The 23,153-nt window shown below is 48.0% G+C and overlaps 1 protein-coding gene across 2 annotated transcripts; it reads right to left on the bottom strand.

The window, feature by feature from the left end:
* Window positions 1–655: 655 nt before the first annotated feature.
* Window positions 656–17,406, bottom strand: LEP (leptin). Of its 2 annotated transcripts, none has more exons than XM_010804455.4 (3): window positions 17,376–17,406; window positions 5,160–5,331; window positions 656–3,399 (listed from the first exon to the last, which is right to left on the bottom strand). In XM_010804455.4, exons 2-3 carry the CDS (start codon window positions 5,301–5,303, stop codon window positions 3,043–3,045), a joined length of 501 nt encoding a protein of 166 aa, XP_010802757.2. In that variant the 5' UTR covers window positions 5,304–5,331; window positions 17,376–17,406; the 3' UTR covers window positions 656–3,042.
* Between the last annotated feature and the right edge of the window lie 5,747 nt (window positions 17,407–23,153).

Below are 23,153 nucleotides of genomic sequence, written 5' to 3'. Positions count from 1 at the left end.
ATGGAGGAGCCTGGTGGGCTGCTGTCTACGGGGTCGCACAGAGTCGGACACGACTGAAGTGCCTTAGCAGCAGCGGCGGCAGCAGCTAATTGTGATGTGAAGAGAAGAAAATTCACTTAAATCTGTTTTAAGGCTGACACTCTGCTAGATCATTATCTCATTAAACTCTCCAGAGAAATCAGAAATTTTTGGAGGAGCAATTTTTCACCTGTGGAAGTGACTGCCTTTGAGGGGCCGGCCCCCTGGGTCCTCCCTGGGGCTTGAGTTTTGAAACTCTTAGGTCCAAACGGCACCACAGAGGTGAGTGTTTGTGCTCTGTGTTCTGGACAAGACCAGTCCGGTCTCTTCCAGTCTGTGCACCTGGTCTGTTACTGGGCCACATGATTTTATGTATGGTTTCGTTGCGATTGCTCCTTTCTCAGTTTTTGTTTCTGGAATAGCTGGCTGCTTGGTTTTTCTCAAGGCTGATCTGTATAGCCTCTGGTGCAGCAAGTGCTCTGGGCTTTGGGGGAATCCTTTAGCCTGAATAACTGGTGGCTGGCTGTGGCCAAGCCCAGGCAGAGCTGATCCCAGGGATGGACTGGGGCCAGCCAGGCAGTGCCCTGTCACACACAGGCAGCCCTTCTGGAGCCCCTCCACAGCAGACGACCAAAAATAAGGACCAAGGGGCAAAGGTCATTTATTTGGACTTTTTGGAACAACAAAAAAAAATTGTTTTAAGTTACAGAAAAACACAATCATTTATATTTTGGAAGTTTCACACTCTGGGAACAAGCCCTAGTGCCATGCCAGGTTTTGTGAGCAAAAGGCTTAAAACATCCCGGTCTGACTGGGCTGTGATCATCAGGACTTATCTTCTCGAGCAGGTCTGACTCTGTCCATCACATGAGTCTCGTTCTAGAACTTTTCACCCTTATCTCTTTCAGTAGCAAATGTCTTGGCCCCTGAAGTCCTCTTCAACATAACCCTTCCCTCCCATCTTTGCTTCCTCTGCCTTTCTTTGTAACTAGCTGCTCACCCTATCACCTCCCTTCGGTGTCTCAGACCGAAGCTTCAAACAAAACAGCCTCCTCCCTCCAGGCAATTCACTTCCCTCACTGCCTGCAAAATTGGCCTCGGAACTCCTCTCTTCCAGCAAACACTCCTGCCCTCCCTGCCCTACTTTGTTCACATCTCCAGAGACTACCACCTGGCTCAAGGGGCACTCTGGAGGTCAGAGGACCAGGATTCTAGACTTGGTCCTGCCCCCTGTCTGCTGTTATGGTCTTAGGTATTTTCTTCTTATTAAATTCTTAGCTATCCCGCTTCAAAGGGATGTGGCATCACAGTAATAGATGCTGACGTGCCCTGAAAAGTAAAACTGCTGCCAAGTGCAAGCACAGTTAGCCTGTAGGCCCCTGGGCACTGCCCTCCACAGCTCAGCATTTCCCACCTGCTGAGGACTGCACTGTCTCAGCTGCTCAGTTGCCATGGTGAAACGGCAGCCTTTGCATGCTGGTGAGTGGGATTCTGCCATCTGGAATGCAAGGTCCCTGAGGGCAGGGCTTGCATTTTAATATTTATTTGGTGAGCTTCTCAGCCCATAGCACCAGTTGGGGCTGAGCACAAGTAGGTGCTCAGTCTTAAAATTGGTTGCTTAGATTCCAATTTCCTTGGACAGATCCACCTCCTGTTGTGTGACGGCTGCATCACAATGGCAGGTTGGTGGGAAACCCAAGCCTCCTCTTTTGTTCTACTGCACATGACCACTAGTGAGAAGGAGGCTCCTGGGGGCTGGTCCTGGGGTCTTGGGCCTCAACTGACCCATTGCTGACCCAGGTCGAGGGACCATCCACTGAAGTCCACACTGGAATACTTCCCTCTCCCACTGGAATGAAAATCCTTCCCAAATGGATGGGAAACATGGCCTTGCTTTGGGTGAGCATGCAAATCCCAAAGAAGGTCACGACCATGTTATCAACACAGTGTGGGGTCAACCCAGACCATTCATACCAAGGACCCCTGCTCTGGGGGTCACCATCTCCAGTGTGGGGTCCTCACTTCCTGATGAGCAAGACCACTCTCTAACAGTCAGAGAAGGCCAGAGCTCACCACTACCCCGACGGTCTTCAGCTTCAGTGCCCCCACCACTCCATCCATGGATGGTTGGCCAACCCCCACAATCCCCCTGAAGGAGTCATCTCCTCTTCATGAAAACCACAAAGATGAGAAGATGACCTCACCCCATCCAAAGAGTCCATCACACAAATGTTATTCAGAAAACACATTCTGGATCTCCCCCGCTCCCATCAACACATCTCCCACCTCCGGGTTATACCCAGTGATATATTACACTTGACAAAATTCATCTTCTTCTTTTTAAAACAACTTGGTCCTTCAAGATCCATTCAGAGCAATGCCATTGCAAACACTGTAATTTAAAGTCAGTCACAGTAGAAACAAAGCCAGTCCCTGGAGAACAAACTTGAGAGGCCTCAAGTCACTCAAAATGGGTTTGCCTCAGTGAGGCCTGTCGATGGGCACCCCAGGAGCGTTCCTCACCCCAGCTGACCCCAAAGAGCCTGGAAGAGCTGGTGTTTTGCTTCAAATTCATTCAGAATAAAATGCATAATAAATAAATAAATGCTTCCATCGTATGTTGTGTGGGAATATCCAGCTGTATGTGCTGTAGCCTTCATGATGCTCCCTGGATTCTCAGAGGGAATCTTGCTTGATGGTCCAAAGGCTCTGAAATCACCCCAGGTCATGCTGAAGCATGCAGTGAGAGGGAGCTGGAACAGGGAGGAAGACTGCTGTGAAAATCCCAGCTCCGGTCTAGTGTTTGCTGGATGGGCCCCCCTTCCCGGTGGGCGTGGAATCTGTATTTATATCTTTGGTTTCCTGCCTCGCAGTTTTCTGCCTTTGGAAGAGCAGCTGAGAGGAGCGAGAGAGAAATGGCCCGCTGGCCTGCATAAAGGATGCCCACATAGGCTCTCTTCTCCTGTGGACAGCCAGAAGCTCAGGTTTCTTCCCTGGACTTTGGGAAGAGAGGCCTTCAAGGCTTCAGCACCCGGGACTGAGGTCCAGCTGCCGCAACATGTCCTGTAGTGACCCCTGCAGCCGGCTCAGGGCCACCACCTCGGTGGAGTAGAGGGAAGCTTCCAGGACAACGCCCAAGCTCTCCAAGCTCTCCAGGGCCCTGACCTGCGGCAAGGGGCAGCTCTTGGAGGCGGCCAGCAGGTGGAGAAGGTCCCGGAGGTTCTCCAGGTCATTGGATATTTGGACCACATTTCTGGAAGGCAGACTGGTGAGGATCTGTTGGTAGATCGCCAATGTCTGGTCCATCTTGGACAAACTCAGGAGAGGGTGGAGCCCAGGGATGAAGTCCAAACCAGTGACCCTCTGTTTGGAGGAGACGGACTGCTATGCAGGAGGAAGGGGAGAGCAAGAGCTCAGTGGGAGAGAGGGCAGCTCCTCAGAGCTCCCCTGACTCCGCCTTTCCCTAGAGCGTAGAGGTGCTTCCTCCCCCGCTTCCACACCATCCTCCCTGGGCCCTTACTTCTTGTGCCCACGTGACCACCATGTTTCCAAGCTGGTCTCCTGGGCTCCTATCTTTCTGCCCTTCCCAAACCACCCTGCCCTTTGCCTCCAGACCAGCCTTTGCAGGCTGTTCCCTTTTCCAAATGACTCTGCTATAGAACCAGCCATGACTCCCTATTTCCTGCTTGAGTTTCTTCCCCAGGCATTGAGGTCTTCCGTACATTCCCCGTCCCCAACTCTTCCACCCCAAGCAGACTCCTCCCTCACAGTCAGATTCTCCAGGAAGTCTCACCCCCTAAGGGATTCAGGCCATTACCCCAGCGATGCCCCAGCTCACTGCTCTGCTCAAGTAACCCTGGTTACCAGGAGGGGCTCTCCCCTCCCCCGCCACCCACAGCAATCAATCCCGGCACCACACAGGTTGGGGCACTCTGGGTCTATTGTGTACAGCTTGCTGAATGACTGTTTTGAAAGCAATGAATTTAAGGGCTTTTCTCTAGGAAATGCAGACACTGTCTATTTCTGATCTGTCCCCGCTTCTGGCTACCTAACTGCTCTCTGGCTTCCCAAAGCCACTGTTAGAAATATAGAGTGGTCAGGAGATGTGGAAGTCTCCAGATTGCTCCACGCAGGTGAGCAAGTTGGCTTTTAAGGTGGGAAGCTATCAAAAGTCATGACTGAAAACCTTGAAAGAGGGCACACACAGTTCTGGTTCTGCAAGGGTATTCAGGGAGGGTCACTTGCTTTATCTAATTTAGTCTCATGAAGACCTTATGAAGACTATTAAGATAGTCTTGTTGTCTAGATGACTATCTTAATAGTCTTCACAAGGTCTTATGGGTTTCCCTGGTGGCTCAGACGGTAAAGAATCTGCCTGCAATTTAGAAGACCCAGGTTCAATCCCTGGGTTGGGAAGATCTTGTTGGGAGAAGAAAATAACAAGCCACTCCAGTATTCTTGCCTGAAGAATTTCATGGACAGAGGAGCCTGGTAGACTACAGTTCATGGGGTCTCAAAGAGTTGGACATGACTGAGCAACTAACACTTTCCCACTTTCATTTTCTAGATGAGGAAACTGGAGTTTAAAAACCTTGTGGAACCTGACTAGCTTAAGACTTTACAGACATCTCCCTCATTCTAAATACAGACCTCATCTGTGGTTGCAGGTCTGAGCTTATGGACCTCAGAAAAAATGCCCCAAGAGACACTGATAACTATTTACAAAAACACAGAGGGTTGTATCTGAAGAGGGCTTGACAGGCAGGGCTGGCAGTAATGAGTAATGAGCTCGCAGGGTCTAAGCTCAGTTACCAGGCAGGAAGAATGCCTAACGACTAAAACATTCTAGAAATGAGATGGAGGCCCAGAGGGACTGCTGCTGGGGTTCTGGCCACCTGCCAAGGGGACCCCAGGACCTCTGTGACTCCTTCTGGGCCTGGGCACTAGGATTCCGGTCTGGGAGGGAGGAGAGTGAGAAGGCGGGAGGCAAGGGAAGTGGAGGAGGAGAGGAGCTGTCTTTATGCCAGGGGGGCGTCCAGGCCACTGGGGCCCTGTGCAAGGCTGCACAGCCTCCTCCGCCAGCCTCTGGGGTCCCCCACGGGATGGCCACGGTTCTACCTCGTCTCCCAGTCCCTCCCTACCGTGTGTGAGATGTCATTGATCCTGGTGACAATTGTCTTGATGAGGGTTTTGGTGTCATCCTGGACCTTGCAGATGGGCACAGCCTCCACGTAAGACAGATAGGGCCAAAGCCACAGGAATCGATACAGGGGTCCACAGCGCATTTTCCTTCCCGGGATGGGCTTCTGGGGCCTGAAAACAGAAGAAACCACACGTGGCACATCGTCGATCTCCGAGAACACCCACGTGCTCCGTTACCACCCGCATCCAGGTCTTCAGATGCGGATAACAACAAGATTTGCTGTCTGCCATGGCTATCATCTCCTCAAAGACAATTCATTGTCTAGAAATGACAGTAATGAAAGGCACTCCCCTGGGGAGAGGTGCGGCGGAATCAAGAAAACCACAGGAGGTGTGCTGTAGACCACGCAGCAGTGAGCCAGGGCACGAGCGGGTGGACGGCGGGCTTTCAAGGTCTGGTTTGAATCCAGACATTTAATAGCTGTACGACTGCAGGCATATCCCATAACCGCTAAAAACTCCCCCTGTATCCCCCACAATGTACCTATCTCCAGGGTTTTATGAGGATCAAATTAGATAATGTGCGTGAAAGAGCTTTAAAGGAGTTGTGAAAGGTTCTCTATTACTACCCTATTATTAGAGATTATGTGACTGTCCTCTTCATTACTCTCTCACAGCAGCGCACTGATACCTCCGTGATGGCATTTACCACTGGCTTTATTGCTTCCTTTCTCTCCCATTGGGAGCCTGACTCCGATGGGCACTTACAGAAGGTCTGATAATCAGACGCAGTGCTGGGCACCAAGGATGCCACAGTGAACAACGGATGTTTTTTTACTCTCAAAGTGTTTCCAGTTTAATAGGGGAGATAGTAAACAGGCCGTAGCAGTACAGGAGGAAAGAGCTCTGCAAGTATGGCTGAAACCAACACAATATTGTAAAGCAATTACCCTTCAATTAAAAATAAATTATATATATATATATATATATATATATATATATATATATATATTTTTTTTTAAGAAAGAGCTCTGCAAGAAGGACAAGATATTGCAGGATTACAAAGTGGCCTCCCTGAGAAGAGGTGTCGCCTGAGCTGGGTATTGAAGGCAAAGGGGAGGTCTTGGAAGAATACAAAGTGGTTGCCATAAGTGGCCAAGAGAGCAGCTGGTACAAAGACCTGAAGGCCAGAGAGAGCACATACACTCTCAGCCTACCGTGTTCACTCAGGATGTCTGAAACTCCAAAGTCATGGAACCGTGAATTCTAACATTCATAATATGCAGGTCCTTGATTAAGCTGTGAAGTTTTAATGAGATACATGAGGCAAAAGGTAATCAGGTTAAATGCCTGCAAGTCTGGCCAATGATCCATGCTAAGTATGTGTGGATGAGCCTGAAAGAATGATTATGGGTGTTAAGTATTAACATGAAGGTTTTGGAGATGGCGGAGAAGTTCATCTCTGCTTTTTGTGTTCTGTTTCATCTGGGTCTTGATTAAAAACAGGTAATGCATTTTCTGTCCATAGGTGGCTACTGCTGCTGCTGCTGCATCACTTCAGTGGTATCCGACTCTGTGCGACCCCATAGACGGCAGCCCACCAGGCTCCCCTGTCCCTGGGATTCTCCAGGCAAGAACACTGGAGTGGGTTGCCATTTCCTTCTCCAGTGCCTGAAAGTGGAAAGTGAAAGTAGGAAGTCACTTGGTGGTGTCCGATTCTCAGCGACCCCTTAGACTGCAGCCTACCAGGCTCCTCCATCCATGGGATTTTCCAGGCAAGAGTACTGGAGTGGGCTGCCATTGCCTTCTCTGCCATAGGTGGCAATATTAGTATAATTCATATTCTGACACTATAATAGAAGTAAGCAGTCTTGGGAATTCCCTGGTGGTACAGTGGTTAGAACTTGGTGCTTTCACCATGGTGGCCCAGGTTCAATCCCTGGTTGGGGAACTAATATCCCACAAGCAAGAAAAGAAAATAAATAAGCTTTTGGAACTTTGTTGGTGATACAGTGGATGAGAATCTACCAGCCAATGCAGGAGACACAGGAGACACACCACATGTGGGAAGATTCCACATGTGGTGGAGCAGCTAAGCCCATGAGCCAGAACTACTGAGCCTGCGCTCTAGAGCCCTCAAGACACAGCTACTGACCCAGGTGCTTCGACTACTGAAGCTCACGCATCTAGAGCCTGTGCCCTGAAACAAGAGAAGCCGCTGCAGTGAGAAGCCCGAGCACTGCAACGAAGTCGCCCTGGCTCCCCTCAACCAGAGAAAGCTCACACACAGCAATGAAGATCTAGCACAACCAAAACTAAATCCTTAATTCAAAAAAAGAAAGAAGCAGTCTATTTCTATATTATAATGCTTGATCCAAAGTATGGGGTTTTTAAAATCTGGATTTTATCAATGGGGAAATGTGAAACCCAAGAAAACATGCGGACTTGTCCAAAGTCAAACAAGTAAGCTGCAAAGCTAGGATTCATAGCCAAAGGTGCCACACCCAGAAAAGCTGGAACACTTTCTACCCCACCCCACCAGTTTCTCCAGGCTTTAAGGGAAACCTGGAGAAAAGTCCAAGTTATAAGCCACCCTGATGTCTGACCAAGGGCAGCTCCTGGGACTGTGGCACTTGGGAACAAACACCCTGCTCTATTCTAGGATGAAGCTAAGAGATTGTACCCCCATAATTATTTCATGTATGAAAAATATAAGTAATTTGAGAGAGGGTACTTCAAATGGTTTTGTGCTTGTTTTGGCTCCTAAAAATTCAGTACTACCTCTATTAACTCCTCATTCTCTGAGTAAACATTTCCACCAAATGCTTGAAGAATGGAATTAAATAGTGCTAATCCCTCAGCATGAGTCCAGGAAACCCTAGCAAAAGTGGAAGCCAGTGGTTAGACACCAAAGCTTCATCAGTGGGCTCCGCCCTTATTCACCGAGTGTCTCTGGGCAAGATTTAATTCCCTAAAGCATCAGTTCCCATCAGTGAAATGGAACACATAACATCACTTGGCTCTAAGGGTAATTGAAGAGCACCTGTAAAGTCCCTGTCTGCTGTGTGTATGTGTGTGTGTGTAAGGGTGTAGGTGGAGGATAGGGGTGGGGGACAGGGGGAAAATGTCAGCTTTTTTTTTTAATTGTGTAATTATTTGGCAGAACTTGAAATGCTTCAGCAACACTACCTGTAGCCAACTCTGAATCTAGCATTTGGCCCCTTGCCTTCCCTGGGCATCTCAAGAGGGTGCCTGGTATTTTGGGGTCCTCCCCCTGAGGCACAAGATTGAGTGGTAACCTTTTCTAGGATTTATGTGTTAATGATACCCTCCTTCCCAAGAGAATTTATTACCAGATTAACTCTGATCATAGTCACTCGCATGTCATGGCCACCTTGTAATACCTGAGTGGAAAAACAGTTTTACTAGCCCCCTCGATCACCATGGATAATACGCTTCAGTGGGCACTGAAAATAAATCACAGTTCCTTGAGATGTGGAACTGAGAAGCTGCTGCTGAGTAAGCCTGCCTAAGAGGACAGGCCAGGGTTAGGGGAGCTCCCTGGGGGCGCTGCAGAGAGAACTCGTAACAGGCCCATCTGAGATCAAAGTGATGAGGAGACGCCGGTCCACCACACACACAACATGAAACCACTTGCTCACATGTAGAACACAGCATACTCAGGTGGGCACACACACACAATTCATCTAACCCTTTTAATTAAAAAAAATTTTTTTTGCTGCACTTTGAGGCACATGGGATCTTAGTTCCCCGACAAAGGATCAAACCTGGGTCCCTTGCATTGGAAGCATGGAGTCTTAACCACTGGACCACCAGAGAAGTCCTATCGCACGTCTAACCCTTTTGCTAGAGGCTGGTGATTCGTCTCCAGGATCTATTCCCTTCTTCCCAATTAACAGAACATCCAAGTTTAGATAGAGAGGTGGCCATTCAGAATAAATACTTTATTTCCCAGCTGCTGATTCTGGGCAACTGAATACAAGCAGAAGTTCGATGTGGCAGTTCTTGCACCGTGTGCCTTTGCTCCTCCCTTTTCTGTCCCCTCCTCTATCCTGATGCCTGAATTATGGATGCGGTAGTCTGTGTTCCTGGGCTTCTTAGGTGGCACTAGTGGTAAAGAGCCTGCCTGCCAATGCTGGAGATGTGAGAGATGAGGGTTCGATCCCTGGGTCAGGAAGATCTCCTGGAGGAGGGCATCGCACCCCATGCAGTATTCTTGCCTGGAGAATCCTATGGACAGAGGAGCCTGGCAGGCTACAGTCCACTGGGTTGCAAAAAGTCAGACACAACTGAAGCGACTTAGCACGCATGCACATCCTGTGTTCTTGTGCCTCTCGGATCATGAGGATGATGGCTTCACTGTGTGAATGGTGACATAGGGAGCTGGAGGTGGCCAGGTCTCTGAGCACTTCCTGGAGCTGAGATGACATACTTGTGTGGACCACCTATCCCTGGACTTGTGCTGAGTGTGTGAGAGACGTCGGCTCTGTCTTGGTGAAGCCACTGTTATTTTGGATCTCTGCTAAACGTGGCCAAACTTAACACTAATTAATTTATTCACCTGGACACAGACATCAAGTCTTTTTTGGTTCACTTCAGTGTCACTACCAGGGAGGGGCCTGGCCATGGCCTGAGATTTTCAGTTCGTGGGGAGTGGCTGGTAAGAGCAGGACAGCAATTACAACTTCACTGAGCACAGCGCTGGACACATAATAGTCTTGCTGTTGTCCAGTCACTGAGTCGTGTCCAACTGTTTGAGCCCCCATGGACTGCAGCAGACCAGGCTTCCCATTCCTCACTATCTCCCAGGGTTTGCTCAAATTCACGTCTGTTGAATCAGTGTTGCCATCCAACCATCTAATTCTCTGTCTCCTCCTTCTCCTTTTGCCTTCAATCTTTCCCAGCATCAGTCTTTTCCAATGAGTTGATTCTTTTCGTTGTGTGGCCAAATTATTGGAGCTTCAGCTTCAACATCGGTCTTTTCAATAAATAGTCAAGGTTGATTTCCTTTAGGATTGACTGGTTTGATCTCCTTGCTGTCCAAGGGACTCTAAAGAGTCTTCTCCAGGACCACAGTTCAAAAGCATCAGTTCTTCAGTGTTCAGTCTTCTTTATGGTCCAACTCTCAATCTGTACATGACTATTGGAAGCATTATGGTTACTCAACATCTATTTGATGGTTGACATCTAACATGTATGGATGGTCCACTGTGGGCTAGAGGCAGAGATGAAAGAGACATGCAACCACAGGAAACTGGGATCCGGAGTGGGGATGGTTGGGGCTGAACTGGTGGTTTTCCCAGGAAGCCCAGGTAGTACACCACAGTATTCAGCATTGTCAACTACTTACATGTGTTATTTGTTAAAAATAAAAGTAAAGAACAAAACTGTTGTGCTCTTCAACAGGTTTAAGAATTTACCTAATTAACTATCAATACAATGCAAGGAAGAATGTTTAAAGAAATAAAATGCCTTGGATAACTCAAGGGAGGGACTCATGAATAAAACTATGAGCTCTAGAGCTCAGCAGAACTATGTTTAAGTTAGAGCATGTGAAAGTGAAAGTCACTCAGTTATGTCTGACTCTTTGTGACCCCATGGACTATACAGTCCATGGAATTCTCCAGGCCAGAATACTAGAGTGGGTAGCCTTTCCCTTCTCCAGGAGATCTTCCCGACCCAGGGATCAAACCGAGGTCCCCTGCATTGCAGGCGAATTCTTTACCATCTGAGCCACAAGGGAAGCCCAACAGGGCCTTGAGAAAGTTTGCTGATCTCTTGGAGACTCCGTTTGCTTGGCTGTAAATTGGGGATGAAACAAATCATAATTCCTACCTGTGGCTGTTAGGTGATGGAGAATTCTTGCTCTGTGCCTGGCACATGGTCAATCCCAATACATGTTAGCCGTTGTCACTGTTATTTCCAGTGAAGGAATGGAGGAAGCATTTTGGAGGAGGTTGCATTTAATAAGGGCCCTGAGAATGTGGGGGCTTCCCTGGTGGCTCAGATGGTAAAGAATCTGCCTGCAATGCAGGAGACCAGTGTTCAATCCCTGGATTGGGAAGATCCCCTAGAGAAGGGAATGGCAACCCACTCCAGTATTCTTGCCTGGAGAATTCCATGAATAGAGGAGCCTGGCAGGCTCCATGGGGTCACAAAGAGTCAGACAGACTGAGCGGCTAACACACACTGAGAATGGAGGAGTAGGATTGTGTCTGTGAAGGTGGAGGAGTGGGGAAGCCCCAGCAGACGGCTCAGAAAATGGTGGCTCCTGGCTGGCATGGGAGGTGTGATGGGAGGGGTGGAGCTGTGAGTGCTAGGCAGGGAGGCCAGGCTTCTTTCTGTGGAAGTGAGGCACTCTGATCATTTCCAGGCTTAGGCTTGCAGCCCAGGTGACAAGAAGGAGGCAGCAGGAAATTGGGAAAGGCATGAGGAGAGGTTTGATGAACAAACATTCATGCTGATTTGCTAGTATTGGTGGGACCTCAGGTGGGCCTGTCCCGCTGACAGCTGGAACTGGGGGGGGGGTCTCAGTTCAGGAAAAAAAAAGGGGAGGGGGTGCTGCAGACAGAGACCCAGGAGTGCTGGCTGGAGCCACTGACAAGAGTGAGTAGAGAGTGGAGGTGGGAGGAGCCATGAGGGAAAAAGGCAGGTGTCAGCCATCTGCCTGGGCTGCAAAGCCTTTTCCCTCTAGAAGTTTTAAATGTTTAAGGAGCTGTCTTTTTCTCAGAAGAACTGCTGAAATGTTGAGCCTGGAGAGGAAGGGGGCACTACTGGGAGAGGGTAGGGGGTAGCTGGACTGTGTGTGCTGCTCATGAAGGGGGAGGCTTGCTCTCCACCCTGAGGTCTCCCCTCCACTCCGCTGGCTTCCCCACCACCCACTCTTCTGTGGGTCTGTGCATCCTCTAGATGCCCTGCCAACTAACTTGTGCTTCAGACTGCCTTTCCTTTCCTTGAATTAAGACCTGACCATGCCCCATCAGGTCTACCAGCATCCCCTGCCACAGGGGCACTGGAGAAAAAAAGAGAAAAACCAGTGAATGAGCTCCACCCCCTACCCCCAGGGGAGCACTAGAAAATGAAATGTAATCACAGAAAACAGGCTAAAGGCTAATGGAAGAGGATCCTGTAACCTTGCCATCAACCCTGTCACGACCCCTGCTCTGACTTCACCTGGGTCCTGGGCACTGGCCACCCCCCCCCCCCGCCCCCGCTACTCATCCAGGGTTGACTGCAGGCCTTGTTCCCCCACTTGGCAGTTCCTTGCAGCGTCCCCTTCTCCACAGACAAGCTTGCCTCTTGGTTCCCCAAGAAGCTGGTGGCCTCCAGACATAAGCTCCCTCACCTTCCCTCTTGTCCTGGGGGATGCAGCAGACCAAGTGGGAGCCTCCATGTTAAGGTAGGAGGTGTTTCTCTAGATCACACACACACACACACACACACACACACTAGAAGTTTAGCTGGGCCCAGGGCAGGCCTACCCTGGGTTCTAGCAATGGGGGGAGTGGTGGGGGAGATAGGGAAAGCTCCCGGTCACAGACATTTGCTGGTAAAGGCCACTAGCTTTGAGCTATGCAAACTCCTCTGCCTTCTCCCCGTAGAAGGTACCAGAGGTAAGCAAGGGGCCTGGTACAGCTTTCTCTCTTCCTTCTCCAGCCAGCAGCTTTTTATACCCCTCTCTCCAGTAATCTCTCTTGAGAGTCCCTTAGACGGCAAGGAGATCAAACCAGTCAATCCTAAAGGAAATCAACCCTGAATATTCATTGGAAGGACTGATGCTGAAGCTGAAGCTCCAATACTTTGGCCACCTGATGTGAAGAGCTGACTCATTGGAAAAGACCTTGATGCTAGGAAAGATAAGGACAGAGGATGAGATGGTTGGAGGGCATCACTGACTCAATGGACTTGAGGTTGAGCAAGCTCTGGGAGATGGTGAAGGACAGGGAAGCCTGATGTGCTGTGGTCCATGGCATCACAAAGAGTCAGATCCAACTGAGCAACTGAACAACTCCAGTGATCTTTGGTTTGTTAGTGCAAATTAAATTCAGGTAATGTGGTATTTGACAGAGGACGATATGGTTGGATAGCATCGCTGACTCAATGGACATGAGTTTGGGTAAACTCCGGGCGTTGGTGATGGACAGGGAGGCCTGGCGTGCTGCGGTTCATGGGGTTACAAACAGTCAGACACGACTGAGCAACTGAACTGAACTGAACTGAATGTGGTATTTACTATTCATTTTAAGGAGAAAGCTTTGGGTAGTCTATGCCTTCTCTCTCCCTGTAGAAATCTTTCCTGTTGGTTCCCTTGCATTCTTCCCTCTCAGCCTTCCTTCATTCCTTTCTCCCTTACTGTCAGTAGGAAGGGACTTGGGGATGAAGAAAGGACAAAGGATGAAGGAGACAGAGAAGTCTGGGTCCTCTGAGTTCTTCAGAATCCAGTGGAACAGACAGAAGCTTAAACAACTCATTTTAATACAACCTGGTGAACGTTATAAGGGAAGGAACCTGGATCTGGGGGAGCACAGGGAAAAGGGCTGACTCTGGGCAGCCAAGATAGCTTTGCACAGAGACCTGAAGGACCGGAGTTCCCCAGGAGGAGGGAAGCAAGCAGAGCATTCCAGGCCAAGGGGACAGTGTGGAGTTGGGATATACCATGGTGGGTTTGAGAGAATTCAATATGGAAGAAGAGTAGTGTATGTGAGGCTGGAGAGCTAGAATGTCCTGGGCTTGATTCTATGGGTGGCCGGGACCTTCTGGGAGATCTGCCCTATGCAGGACACACACACACACACACACACACGAATCCTGGAGGCGATGTTTGCATTAACAGTAGTGGGCAAGAGAAGCAGAATACTCTTTTCTCTTCCCTTTCCTCCTCCAGGTCCTGACTGGGTCAGTTAACATCTCTCCCAGGAATTTAAAGTATGCTCTGAGGAGTCCAGTTTGCCTCTGATGAAGACTCAGAAACTCAAGGGTAGCCATGGCTGACATCACATGCATGGAGTAGTTAAGAGAGACCAGGGTCCATCTACCCACTGCGGGGAGGGGGGCGTGTGGATTATGGTCAATGCTTGTGCTTTTTCTTGACCTTCTTTCTGGTCCTGTGCTTGTTGGTTCTAGGCTCGCCCTGTCCTTAGCCTCAAGGGTGAGATACTTTTTCACATATACTGCTCACTTGAGTAGTTTTCAACTTTCTGAATATACATTTTTTTCATCCAGGAGACATATAGATACACACCTGTAAGAAAAACAAGTGTCAGGAAATAAAATTCATCTTCACTATGGGTGATGCATACTGGAGAGTCTCCATCCTGGTTTTAAGTGTTGGTTGCAATATGCAGTTGAAAACACTGAGCTAGCATGAGTGATTTTCTCTTATTTGCAAGTAAGGAGCCTGGTTGAGAAATCAGGTTAACATACTTAATTGGTAGCCAGAATGTGGGTGCAAGGGTTATAGTTTTTCTGTTCATCAGAAACTACCCTTAGATTCAATCTCATCAGGGACAACAAATAGGTTTCAATTCCTGTGGCAACTCTGATCAGGTTTTGTGGTTCCTTGGAGTGCTGAGTGGAGAGGAATCTGAAGCCCCCTCCAGTATGAGAGGGATAAGGTGCTGTGATCAATCACTGATGTCTGCTGGATCCAGGAGTGGTGAATATGTCACTTGTTCAACATCTCCCCCAAGGCCTTGGCACAGAGTAGGTCCTCACTGAATGTTTGTGGAATGAGTGAATGAAATATTTCCCATCTCTGGTTTTCATTATCTAATGAGGTTAACCTACCTCTAGATGGTTAGGCTGCTTCCATTTTAAAGTCCATCTAGAATTCAGTTTTGCCCAGCAGGAATTCCTAAGAAGCTTTCTTAATGAAGACAGAAAATGCTGCAGAATCCTGATCTCCTTTTCACGGTGTCTTGTACCCCACAGGTGTCCTCTAACACTACATGGGCCCCTATTCCCATTCAGCTTCCTGAATTCTGTTCCATCTTAACTATTGTCCCAGATACTCCCTGTCTTGGTCCCATTCATCAGCCTGGCTCCTCTTACTGTGCTCTGGGCCTCCTGCCCTTCTCAGAGGTCTCTGCTCTGCTCAGACTCTTCCCTGTGGCTTCTCCACTTCTTTGGCACACCCAGTCTGGAGTACCCTAGAGTACAAACTCAGTATGTGTAAGATGGGAATGAAATCTTCTGTGGGATGGATGAGATATCAGCATCGACACCGATCATTCCAGAGAGCTGATGGATGAATGGAGCAGGAAACACTGTAAAATGCCGATTGCTGAGAAGCAAGGTACATCTGTTGTCACACACGAAGTGCAAAGGATTCTGTGGGCCCAGGTGGCAGGTGTGTTGTTTTTAAGCCGAAACATCCTTTCTACTTCTCTGAGACAATTGTGTGGACAAAGAAGAATTCCAAGACTCTGGCTCACAGGCCAGGAGGGCGCTGTCGCCACTGGACTCCTACTGCTGGTGGGAACAGGGCCTACTGACTGACTGACTACAGGAGAAATTGGCTCAGTTTTCCTTTCAATTACATGCATGTGGTTGAAGGATACACACACTATGAGGATTCCCCATCGCTGGAGCCCTAATCTCTCTCTGACTCCCACTGACCACCACCACCACGTCCCCCTAAGTGGCATCGAGGCTAGAGTGGGGACAAAGACCCAGGTTCTCCCAAGCGGTCACCTCCACACCCTGCACAGGCCACTCAGACTCGAGAGGCATCCGCCTGCGGCTGACGGGCAGGAATTCATTGCAATCTCCTTGGCTCTGTCCTTGGCGCTTGGAGCCATTTCCTGGAATGGAGGGGGAGGAAAATATTTCCCCCAAATACCAAGAAGAGTTATTTTGGGCATAAGATGTACAAAATACGAGAGGGATGCTCCTTTGGCCAACATGGAAACGTTCCTCTCAGCCCAATGTCCTCAACTGCTTGAAAAGCAAAGAACTGAGCCACACCCACTGCTTTTCTCATGCCTTCTCCCCCTGCCTGCATGAGAGAAAAGATCAGCAAGACCTTCCTGCTCAGGAGGGCATCAGAGTGGGAGCGACTGTGGTTCTGCACACCGTCCCGGTGGGAAGAGCCTGGATATCCTCTGTCCCACCTGGTCCTAGCTGCCCACTGCACTGCCACCTTAGGCTCTACAGAGCAAACACCAGAGGCTGGACAGAGGACAGCGTGGGGAATCTTTGAGCTCTTGCATCTTGCCTTCCAGTCCCTGCCCTCTGCCTCGCCTCCCCTGCAGACTACCTTCCAATCCTCTCCAAGGCTGCTATTCTCAAATGACAACCAGGTCACCATTGAGTGTCACTTGGATCAAACTGTATTTAAGAATTCACTTTTCCAAAGTGCCACATCTTTAAGCTATAGAAACTGGAGTGTGAAGGCAAACCCATCCACCAAGAAATCGAAACCAAGCCAGGAGAGAAGGCAGGACTGGCAGGTGTCACCGGGGGCCCACCTGCCAATAGTGTGCATTTATCAGTTTTGGCTAGAGAAATGGTTACAGTGGGAAAAGTTTAACAGGCCTTTCCCATGATCCCCTGTTTGGTCGCCCCAAAGGAAACCTATTTTATCCACAGTGTAGAAGGCAGTTCTCATGACTTTGAGGACAGATGGAGTGAGATCTTCCATAATTTCTTTGGGAGATTTGGGTTCTCCCAGTTTTTCTGCTCACCCCTACTTCCTCATCTCCATGCTATGGCCTGGGTTTTATACAGTCCTTCGCATTCACAAGTCAGGAACCCTGCTGGAAAACGTTGCCTGAATTCTCATCTGCAGACCAAGACTCCTTTACACCCTCAGAACTCACACTCCTCAGAAACTCAACGCACATCCTCTGCACATGGGGGCGAGGTATCCTGATCTTTGGGGGTGTGCTCAAGGCCGTTTCCAAAGCATGTCAAAGGCAGGGCTGGAGGCTCTGGCAGTCTCCTGGGGCCCAGGCTGGCTCCTGGAGCGCTGATTCCTGGGCAGGCACATCCCAGCCCCAAAGCTAACGTTCCCCGGCTCCCAGCCGTCTTCCCACCGGTTAGAACTCTGGTGCAAAGTTACCCCAATCCAGAACCAAGCCGTCCGCCCTGCCCTTCGCCTGCCTCAGTTTCCCCGGGGTCCCGGGTGGGCTGGGCTGGGTGGCCTGCCAAGAAAGACCGGCGGAGAAGTAGAAAGGAGAGAGCCGGGCACTTACCTCGCCGCTGCTGGCGCCGCGATTCCTCGATCCCTCCGGGGCTCCATGCCTGCCCGCCCCTCTTATAGCCGCCGAAGCACAACTTGCGCAACTGCCCGGCTGGCCGGGGCGCACCCGCAGCGCCGGCTCCCGCCCTGCCGGGCGGCGGGGCAGCGTCGGGCCGGGCGGCCGCGGTCGGGGACTCCAGGGAGGGACTCGGATGCACCAGGAGCCCCACGCCCACCCTCCGGTATCGCCTGAAAAGTTGGGGGTGGCTGGGCAGGTGTGAGAAATCCTCGAGGTGGCCCCAGGATCTGACCCTCGGGTCTCGGGGAACGGCCGCCTGGGACAGGGTGGCGGTGAGGGGTTCCTCTGAGCCGGCTGGGGGCGGTGGCGCCCCGACAGTGAGGCCGGAGCAGCCAGCTCCGCTGGGCGGCAAGACCCGACGGCTCTGGGCCCCCGGGGAAACCCGGCCGTAGGCCTGGCCTGGAAAATCACACCTGCCTTGATGATGGTGTGGAGGGGTAAGGAAAGTCAGCCTCACAGGTCCTGAAGGCACCGGTCGTATTGCATCAGAGACTTCCTAACGGGAACGTGCTCCCGCAAAATCTGTGTGCTCCGCCGAGTCCCACACGGGTCCGTTTTGTTCACATCTGTATCCCACATTGATAGCCCCGTGCGTTGCACGAAGATTTTCATTTTTAAGATATATTTTTAAATGAAAATCGCAAATTTAGGTTTAACGTACTCTTTTTGCATATTTGCATCATTAATTCTTTTGGCTAAAATATTCTAAAGCAAATTACAAACATCAGGGCGTTTCATCCTTAAATACTTAAGTGTTTATCTGAAAAATAAGGAAGCATTTCTATCTCTATCACAAGACCATTACCACACAAGAGTAATTCTTTAACATCATGAGCTAGTCTGCATTTGAATTTTACCCAATGTCTTTTAAAAGATATTTTATAATTGCTTTGTTTGAGCCTGGTTGTTTTGCTTTTAATAATTATCTATTAAAGAAAGGAAGGATATTGTACTATATGTTTGTGAGGTCAGAAATTGTTAGCATTGACCATGATTTATAATTACATGGCCACTAAAAAGGTTGGACAACAACTAAATGTTCAGCATAGGAAATTAGTAAGTTATTGAAAATCACATAGCAGCAATATGCACACATTAAAAATTATGTTGTAAAGTAATATTTAATGATGTAGGAAAATAACTTTATTTTGTGAGCTGGAAAGAACCGGATTATAAAATGGTATGTGTTTTCTGATCACACACATTGCAATCAATACACACACTCACACCAAAATATACATTATCACTATTGGGAGTAGGATCAGGAATCTTTAAGCTCTTCTTTGTGCTTTTCTGCTTTTCATAAAAACATCTACAGGGGACTTCCCTGGTGGTCCAGTGGCTAAGACTCCCTGCTTTCAAATGCAGGGGCCCCAGGTTCGATATCTGGTCAGGGAACTGAACTGGGTCCCGCATGCCGCAGCTAAGAGTTCTCATGCTGCGACTAAACATCCTGCCTGCTGAAACTAAGGCCTGGAACTGTCAAATAAAGAAATGTTTCTTTTAAAGAAGTGTCTACAATGAAATTACATTTTGAAGAAAATCTTTCCTCCTCTCCGCCTCCCCCCTCCCCGGAAATGTTTGTGTTGTTTTTCAAATAGAGGCAGTAGCATCCACTATGACCAAATTTTTCTTGTCTGCAACATCTTTGTAACTTGGTTCTAAGCAGAGTCTTAGCTCATAGGCAGGGGCCCTGGCAGCCTCAGGTTACTTGTCTTACCATCACCTTTTTAAGGGTCAGAGGTCAGATTGGGACCAGAGTTATTGCCTGAACACCAAGTAGCACTTGAGACCACATGTGAGGGTGTGGACCGCCTGTCTGCCTATCTACCCATCACCTACCTATTTTTTACATTTCGTGTTGATTAATAATTATTTTAAAATAAATTATTATATATTACTATGAGTCTGGGTGAACTCCGGGAGTTGGTGATGGACAGGGAGGCCTGGTGTGCTGCAATTCATGGGGTCGCAAAGAGTCGGACACGACTGAGCGACTGAAGTGAACTGAACTGAACTGAATGTTTATATCATATTATAATTATATATTATTATATAATAAAGTATTTTTACTTTTAATTTTTTATTGAAGTATAATTGCTTTACAATGTTGTGTTAGAATAATGTATTATTTTTCTTAAAATTCAAAAGGAACAAAGATATGAAAACTCAGTCTCTCCCCAGTCCTTTTTTCCCTAGAAGTAGTTGTTCTTCTCAGTTTATGGTGTATCCTTCCATGGATATTCTTTTTCTGTCCTTCATATATCCATTTCCTTAAAAAAAAAAGTGTGCAGGCCTTCCTTGGTGGTACAGTGGATGAGAATCCGCCTGCCAGTGCAGGGACATGGGATCGGTCCCTGGTTGAGGAAGATTCCACATGCTGGGAGCAACAAAGGCCGTGTGACACGGCTCCCGAGCCCAAGCTCTAGAGCCTGTGTGTTGCAACCGCTGAGTCCCTGGGCACCTGGAGCCTATGCTCCACAACAGGAGAAGCTGCCACAGTGAGAAGCTTGCACATTGCAATGAAGACCCAGCATAGCAAAAAATAAATAAATTAATTAAAAATATATATATTTAAGGGCATTTAAATAATGTCATGTTATTCACACTAATGTTCTTGCCCCCTGCCTCCACATTTTTTTTTTGGAAAAATTTAAATCTCCACAATACACTTATAAGGAAAAATGGCATTACAAATGTCCATGTACCATTGCCCAATTTTAACCATTATTAATCTCACTTCTTTCACCTAGTATGTCTAGAATACAATTTCTTACCAATACACAGGATTGTGCCAATCATTTTAGAGTCAGCGTATGTTTCATTTCACAGATGCACCATAATCAATCTAACCATAATGTTAGATACATAATGTTGTTAATTAATAGACTCAAAAGTACTTATTGGAGCACAGTGTGAGTATATTTGTGGGAGATTTCTTGATAAATAGAATTGTTGAATTCAAGGGTATGTACATTCAAAATAGAAATACATTGGCAAGCTACGTTCCTCAGAGATTGTACTGATTTACATATGCAGTTGGCAGCAAGTAACACTGACTCAAGCATTAAGGGCATTTCATTGTCTCTTATACCTAGAGAAGGACGGTTGCAGTAGCCTGGAGACATCATCAAGAATCCTGTTTCTTCTGATTCTCTGTTCTTCCATTGTGCCCTTGCGCTCATTGCTTCACGGTTGGAAGACGGAAACTGCTCCTCCAGGCACCATAGCCTCACAAAGGGCAGGGCGGAGGTAAAAGATTTTTTCTCTCTCTCTTTTTTTTTTTTTTCCCACCAAGCCATGTGGCATAGGAGATCTTACTTCCCGGACCAGGGATCGAATCTGTGTCCCCCTGCAGTGGAAGCTCAGAGTCTTAACCACTGGACCACCAGGGAAGTCCCTCAATTTTCTCCTCTTGAGATTGTGTTTCAAGTTGGGAAAGAGAAGTCACAGTTTCCCTTATTTCTCATTGACTGGAACTGGGAAATATCCTTAAACCCATCACTGGCCAAATGGAAGGTGATTGCCATGACTGATAAGACAAATCATAGGTCTGCCCCTGGGTCTGGGGGAGATCAAAGCAGATGAAAGGAAGCTTTGTTCTTTCCTGAAAGAATTGGGGTTCTGTGAGCTCAGAAGAAGAGGAGAAATGGATCTTGTGTATACAGTGAACAATGCTTGCTATACTTCCCAGGTGGTTCAGTGGTAAAGAATCTGTCTGCCAAGCACGAGACCCAGATTCAATCCCCATGGTTGGGAAGATCCCCTGGATAAGGAAATGGCAACCCATGCCAGAATTCTTGCCTGGGAAAGCCTATGGACAGAGGGGCCCAGTGGGCTACAGTCTATGGTTCACAAAGAGTCGGACATGACTTAGTGATTAAACAGCATACTCAACTATGGTGTTTTATCAAACTTCTGATACACTTGACTTCTTTATTAAATAGTAAAACTTAAAAATCCTTTTTGTTTGAACCTTGAAAACCCTCACAGTTAAAATAAAAAAGGTAATTCTAACCCTTTGAATTTGAATATTGCTTTTTCTTTTTCAAAGCACTTTCATGGTCTCTTGATTGACAGTAACCCACAGAAAGAGATAAAATGGGTCTTATTTCCCTATTATATATGAGAGCCTGCGATTCAGCGTGGTCAAAGGACAGGCCCAACAAGTGGCATTATTAGAGACCACAGTTCCCAGCTGCCATGGCCCCTGTGGTTTTGCACTGAGATCAGTCACAAGCTGCAGGCTCACGTGGGCGCGCCAGGGTCTGAAGGTGTCCTCACAGAGCTCTATGCTTTGCAGAGTCACTACTGGTGCCCTGTTGAAGGAAGAAAAAGGCAGACAAAGGTTAGATCTCTGTTCTGATCTTAGGCAATCCCAGGCACCTTCTCTTGTGTGAAATGTGCCTTTCAACCCACAGTGAGGAGGAGCAACAGGATAATTTGGTCAAATAATGGGCTCTTTTTCTCTAAGTTAAATATTTGTGTGAAGGTGGGAGTGGGTGGGTGGGTGGACCGGATTGTTCTCCTGGCATGTATGTGGCTTCTCAGGAGTGAGCTCCCTAAGGGAAAAGACTGTATCTTATTCCCCTCACTGTTGCCTGCCCTGGCACAGCTCCTGATGCCTAGTGAGGGCTCCATAAATGCCCATCAGATGCATGAATGGTCTGAGTTACTTCTGCTAATGACTGATGTCCTCCCTGTTACCATCTGTCAGAGCACCATGTTTCTTTCTACATAGCATGAATCAAAAACTACAATCAGTTAATTACTAATTTGTCAATGATTTTATCTTTGTTATGAGAATGTAAGTTCCATGAGAGTCAAGACTGGGTCTGCCCAGTTCTAGCCCAGGTAAACATAGTAAGGACTCTAGAAACGGTTAAGCTTTGAGCAAATGCTTTTAGCAGTGTCTGGCACATAATGGGCCCTCAATAAACATTCCTGGAATAAACCCTGACTACATACCACAGAGACTTCATGATCACACATCTCGGACAGCTGAGCTGAAGACTCCAGTTTGAAAAAGCAGAGCAGGGCCAAGGAGCCAGGCTGCCCAGCAGTGCCCGGGATGGACAGACAGCCCACCTGAGGTCCACTGGCTTCCACAGGATCATAGCTGGAGGAGAGCCTCAGGGCGCGAGACAGCAAATTCTTTAAAAAAAAAAGGGGGGGGGGCTGGAGTTTTTAAAATTAATTTTTATTGGAGTATAGTTGCTTTACAATGTTGTTTTAGTTTCTGCTGTACAGCAAGGTGAATCAGCTATAGGTATACATAAATCCCCTCTTTTTTGGATTTCCTCCCCATTTAGGTCACCACAGAGCGTTGAGTAGAGTTCCCTGTGCTGTATGCACAGGGAAGTCAGTTCTCATTAGTTATCTATTTTATACATAGCATTGATAGCGTATATACGTCAATCCCAATCTCCCAATTCATCTTACTCCCACACCTTCCCCCTTCATACGTTTGTTCTCTACCTCTGTGTCTCTAGGGGAACTGGATTTTGAAGGACCTTGCAGAGAATGGGAACCATTGAAGGCACCAGAGGGGATTCACATAGTCAAGTCACCATTTGGGGAGATTCAACTGCAAAGCAATATAAGAAAGATTGCAGGGAAAAACTAAAAGAGATAAGTTATAAAAGATTTCTTTTATACCCATTTATTCATTCATTCAACCAGGAAAGCGTACATTGTGTTTATTGTGTGCTG

Source organism: Bos taurus, chromosome 4, assembly GCF_002263795.3.
Source record: "Bos taurus isolate L1 Dominette 01449 registration number 42190680 breed Hereford chromosome 4, ARS-UCD2.0, whole genome shotgun sequence".
Taxonomy (NCBI): domain Eukaryota; kingdom Metazoa; phylum Chordata; class Mammalia; order Artiodactyla; family Bovidae; genus Bos; species Bos taurus.
Note: the sequence above shows the minus strand (reverse complement) of the source record. Positions and strands in the feature narration are given on the sequence as shown.

What these genes read in the sequence shown, in the direction of transcription:
- LEP (XM_010804455.4), bottom strand. Translation starts at nt 5,303, where the DNA reads ATGCGCTGTGGACCCCTGTATCGATTCCTGTGGCTTTGGCCCTATCTG. An exon ending in TCAATGACATCTCACACACG is followed by an intron (nt 3,400 to 5,159) that starts GTAGGGAGGGAC and finishes CCTGCATAGCAG; the next exon opens with TCCGTCTCCTCCAAACAGAG.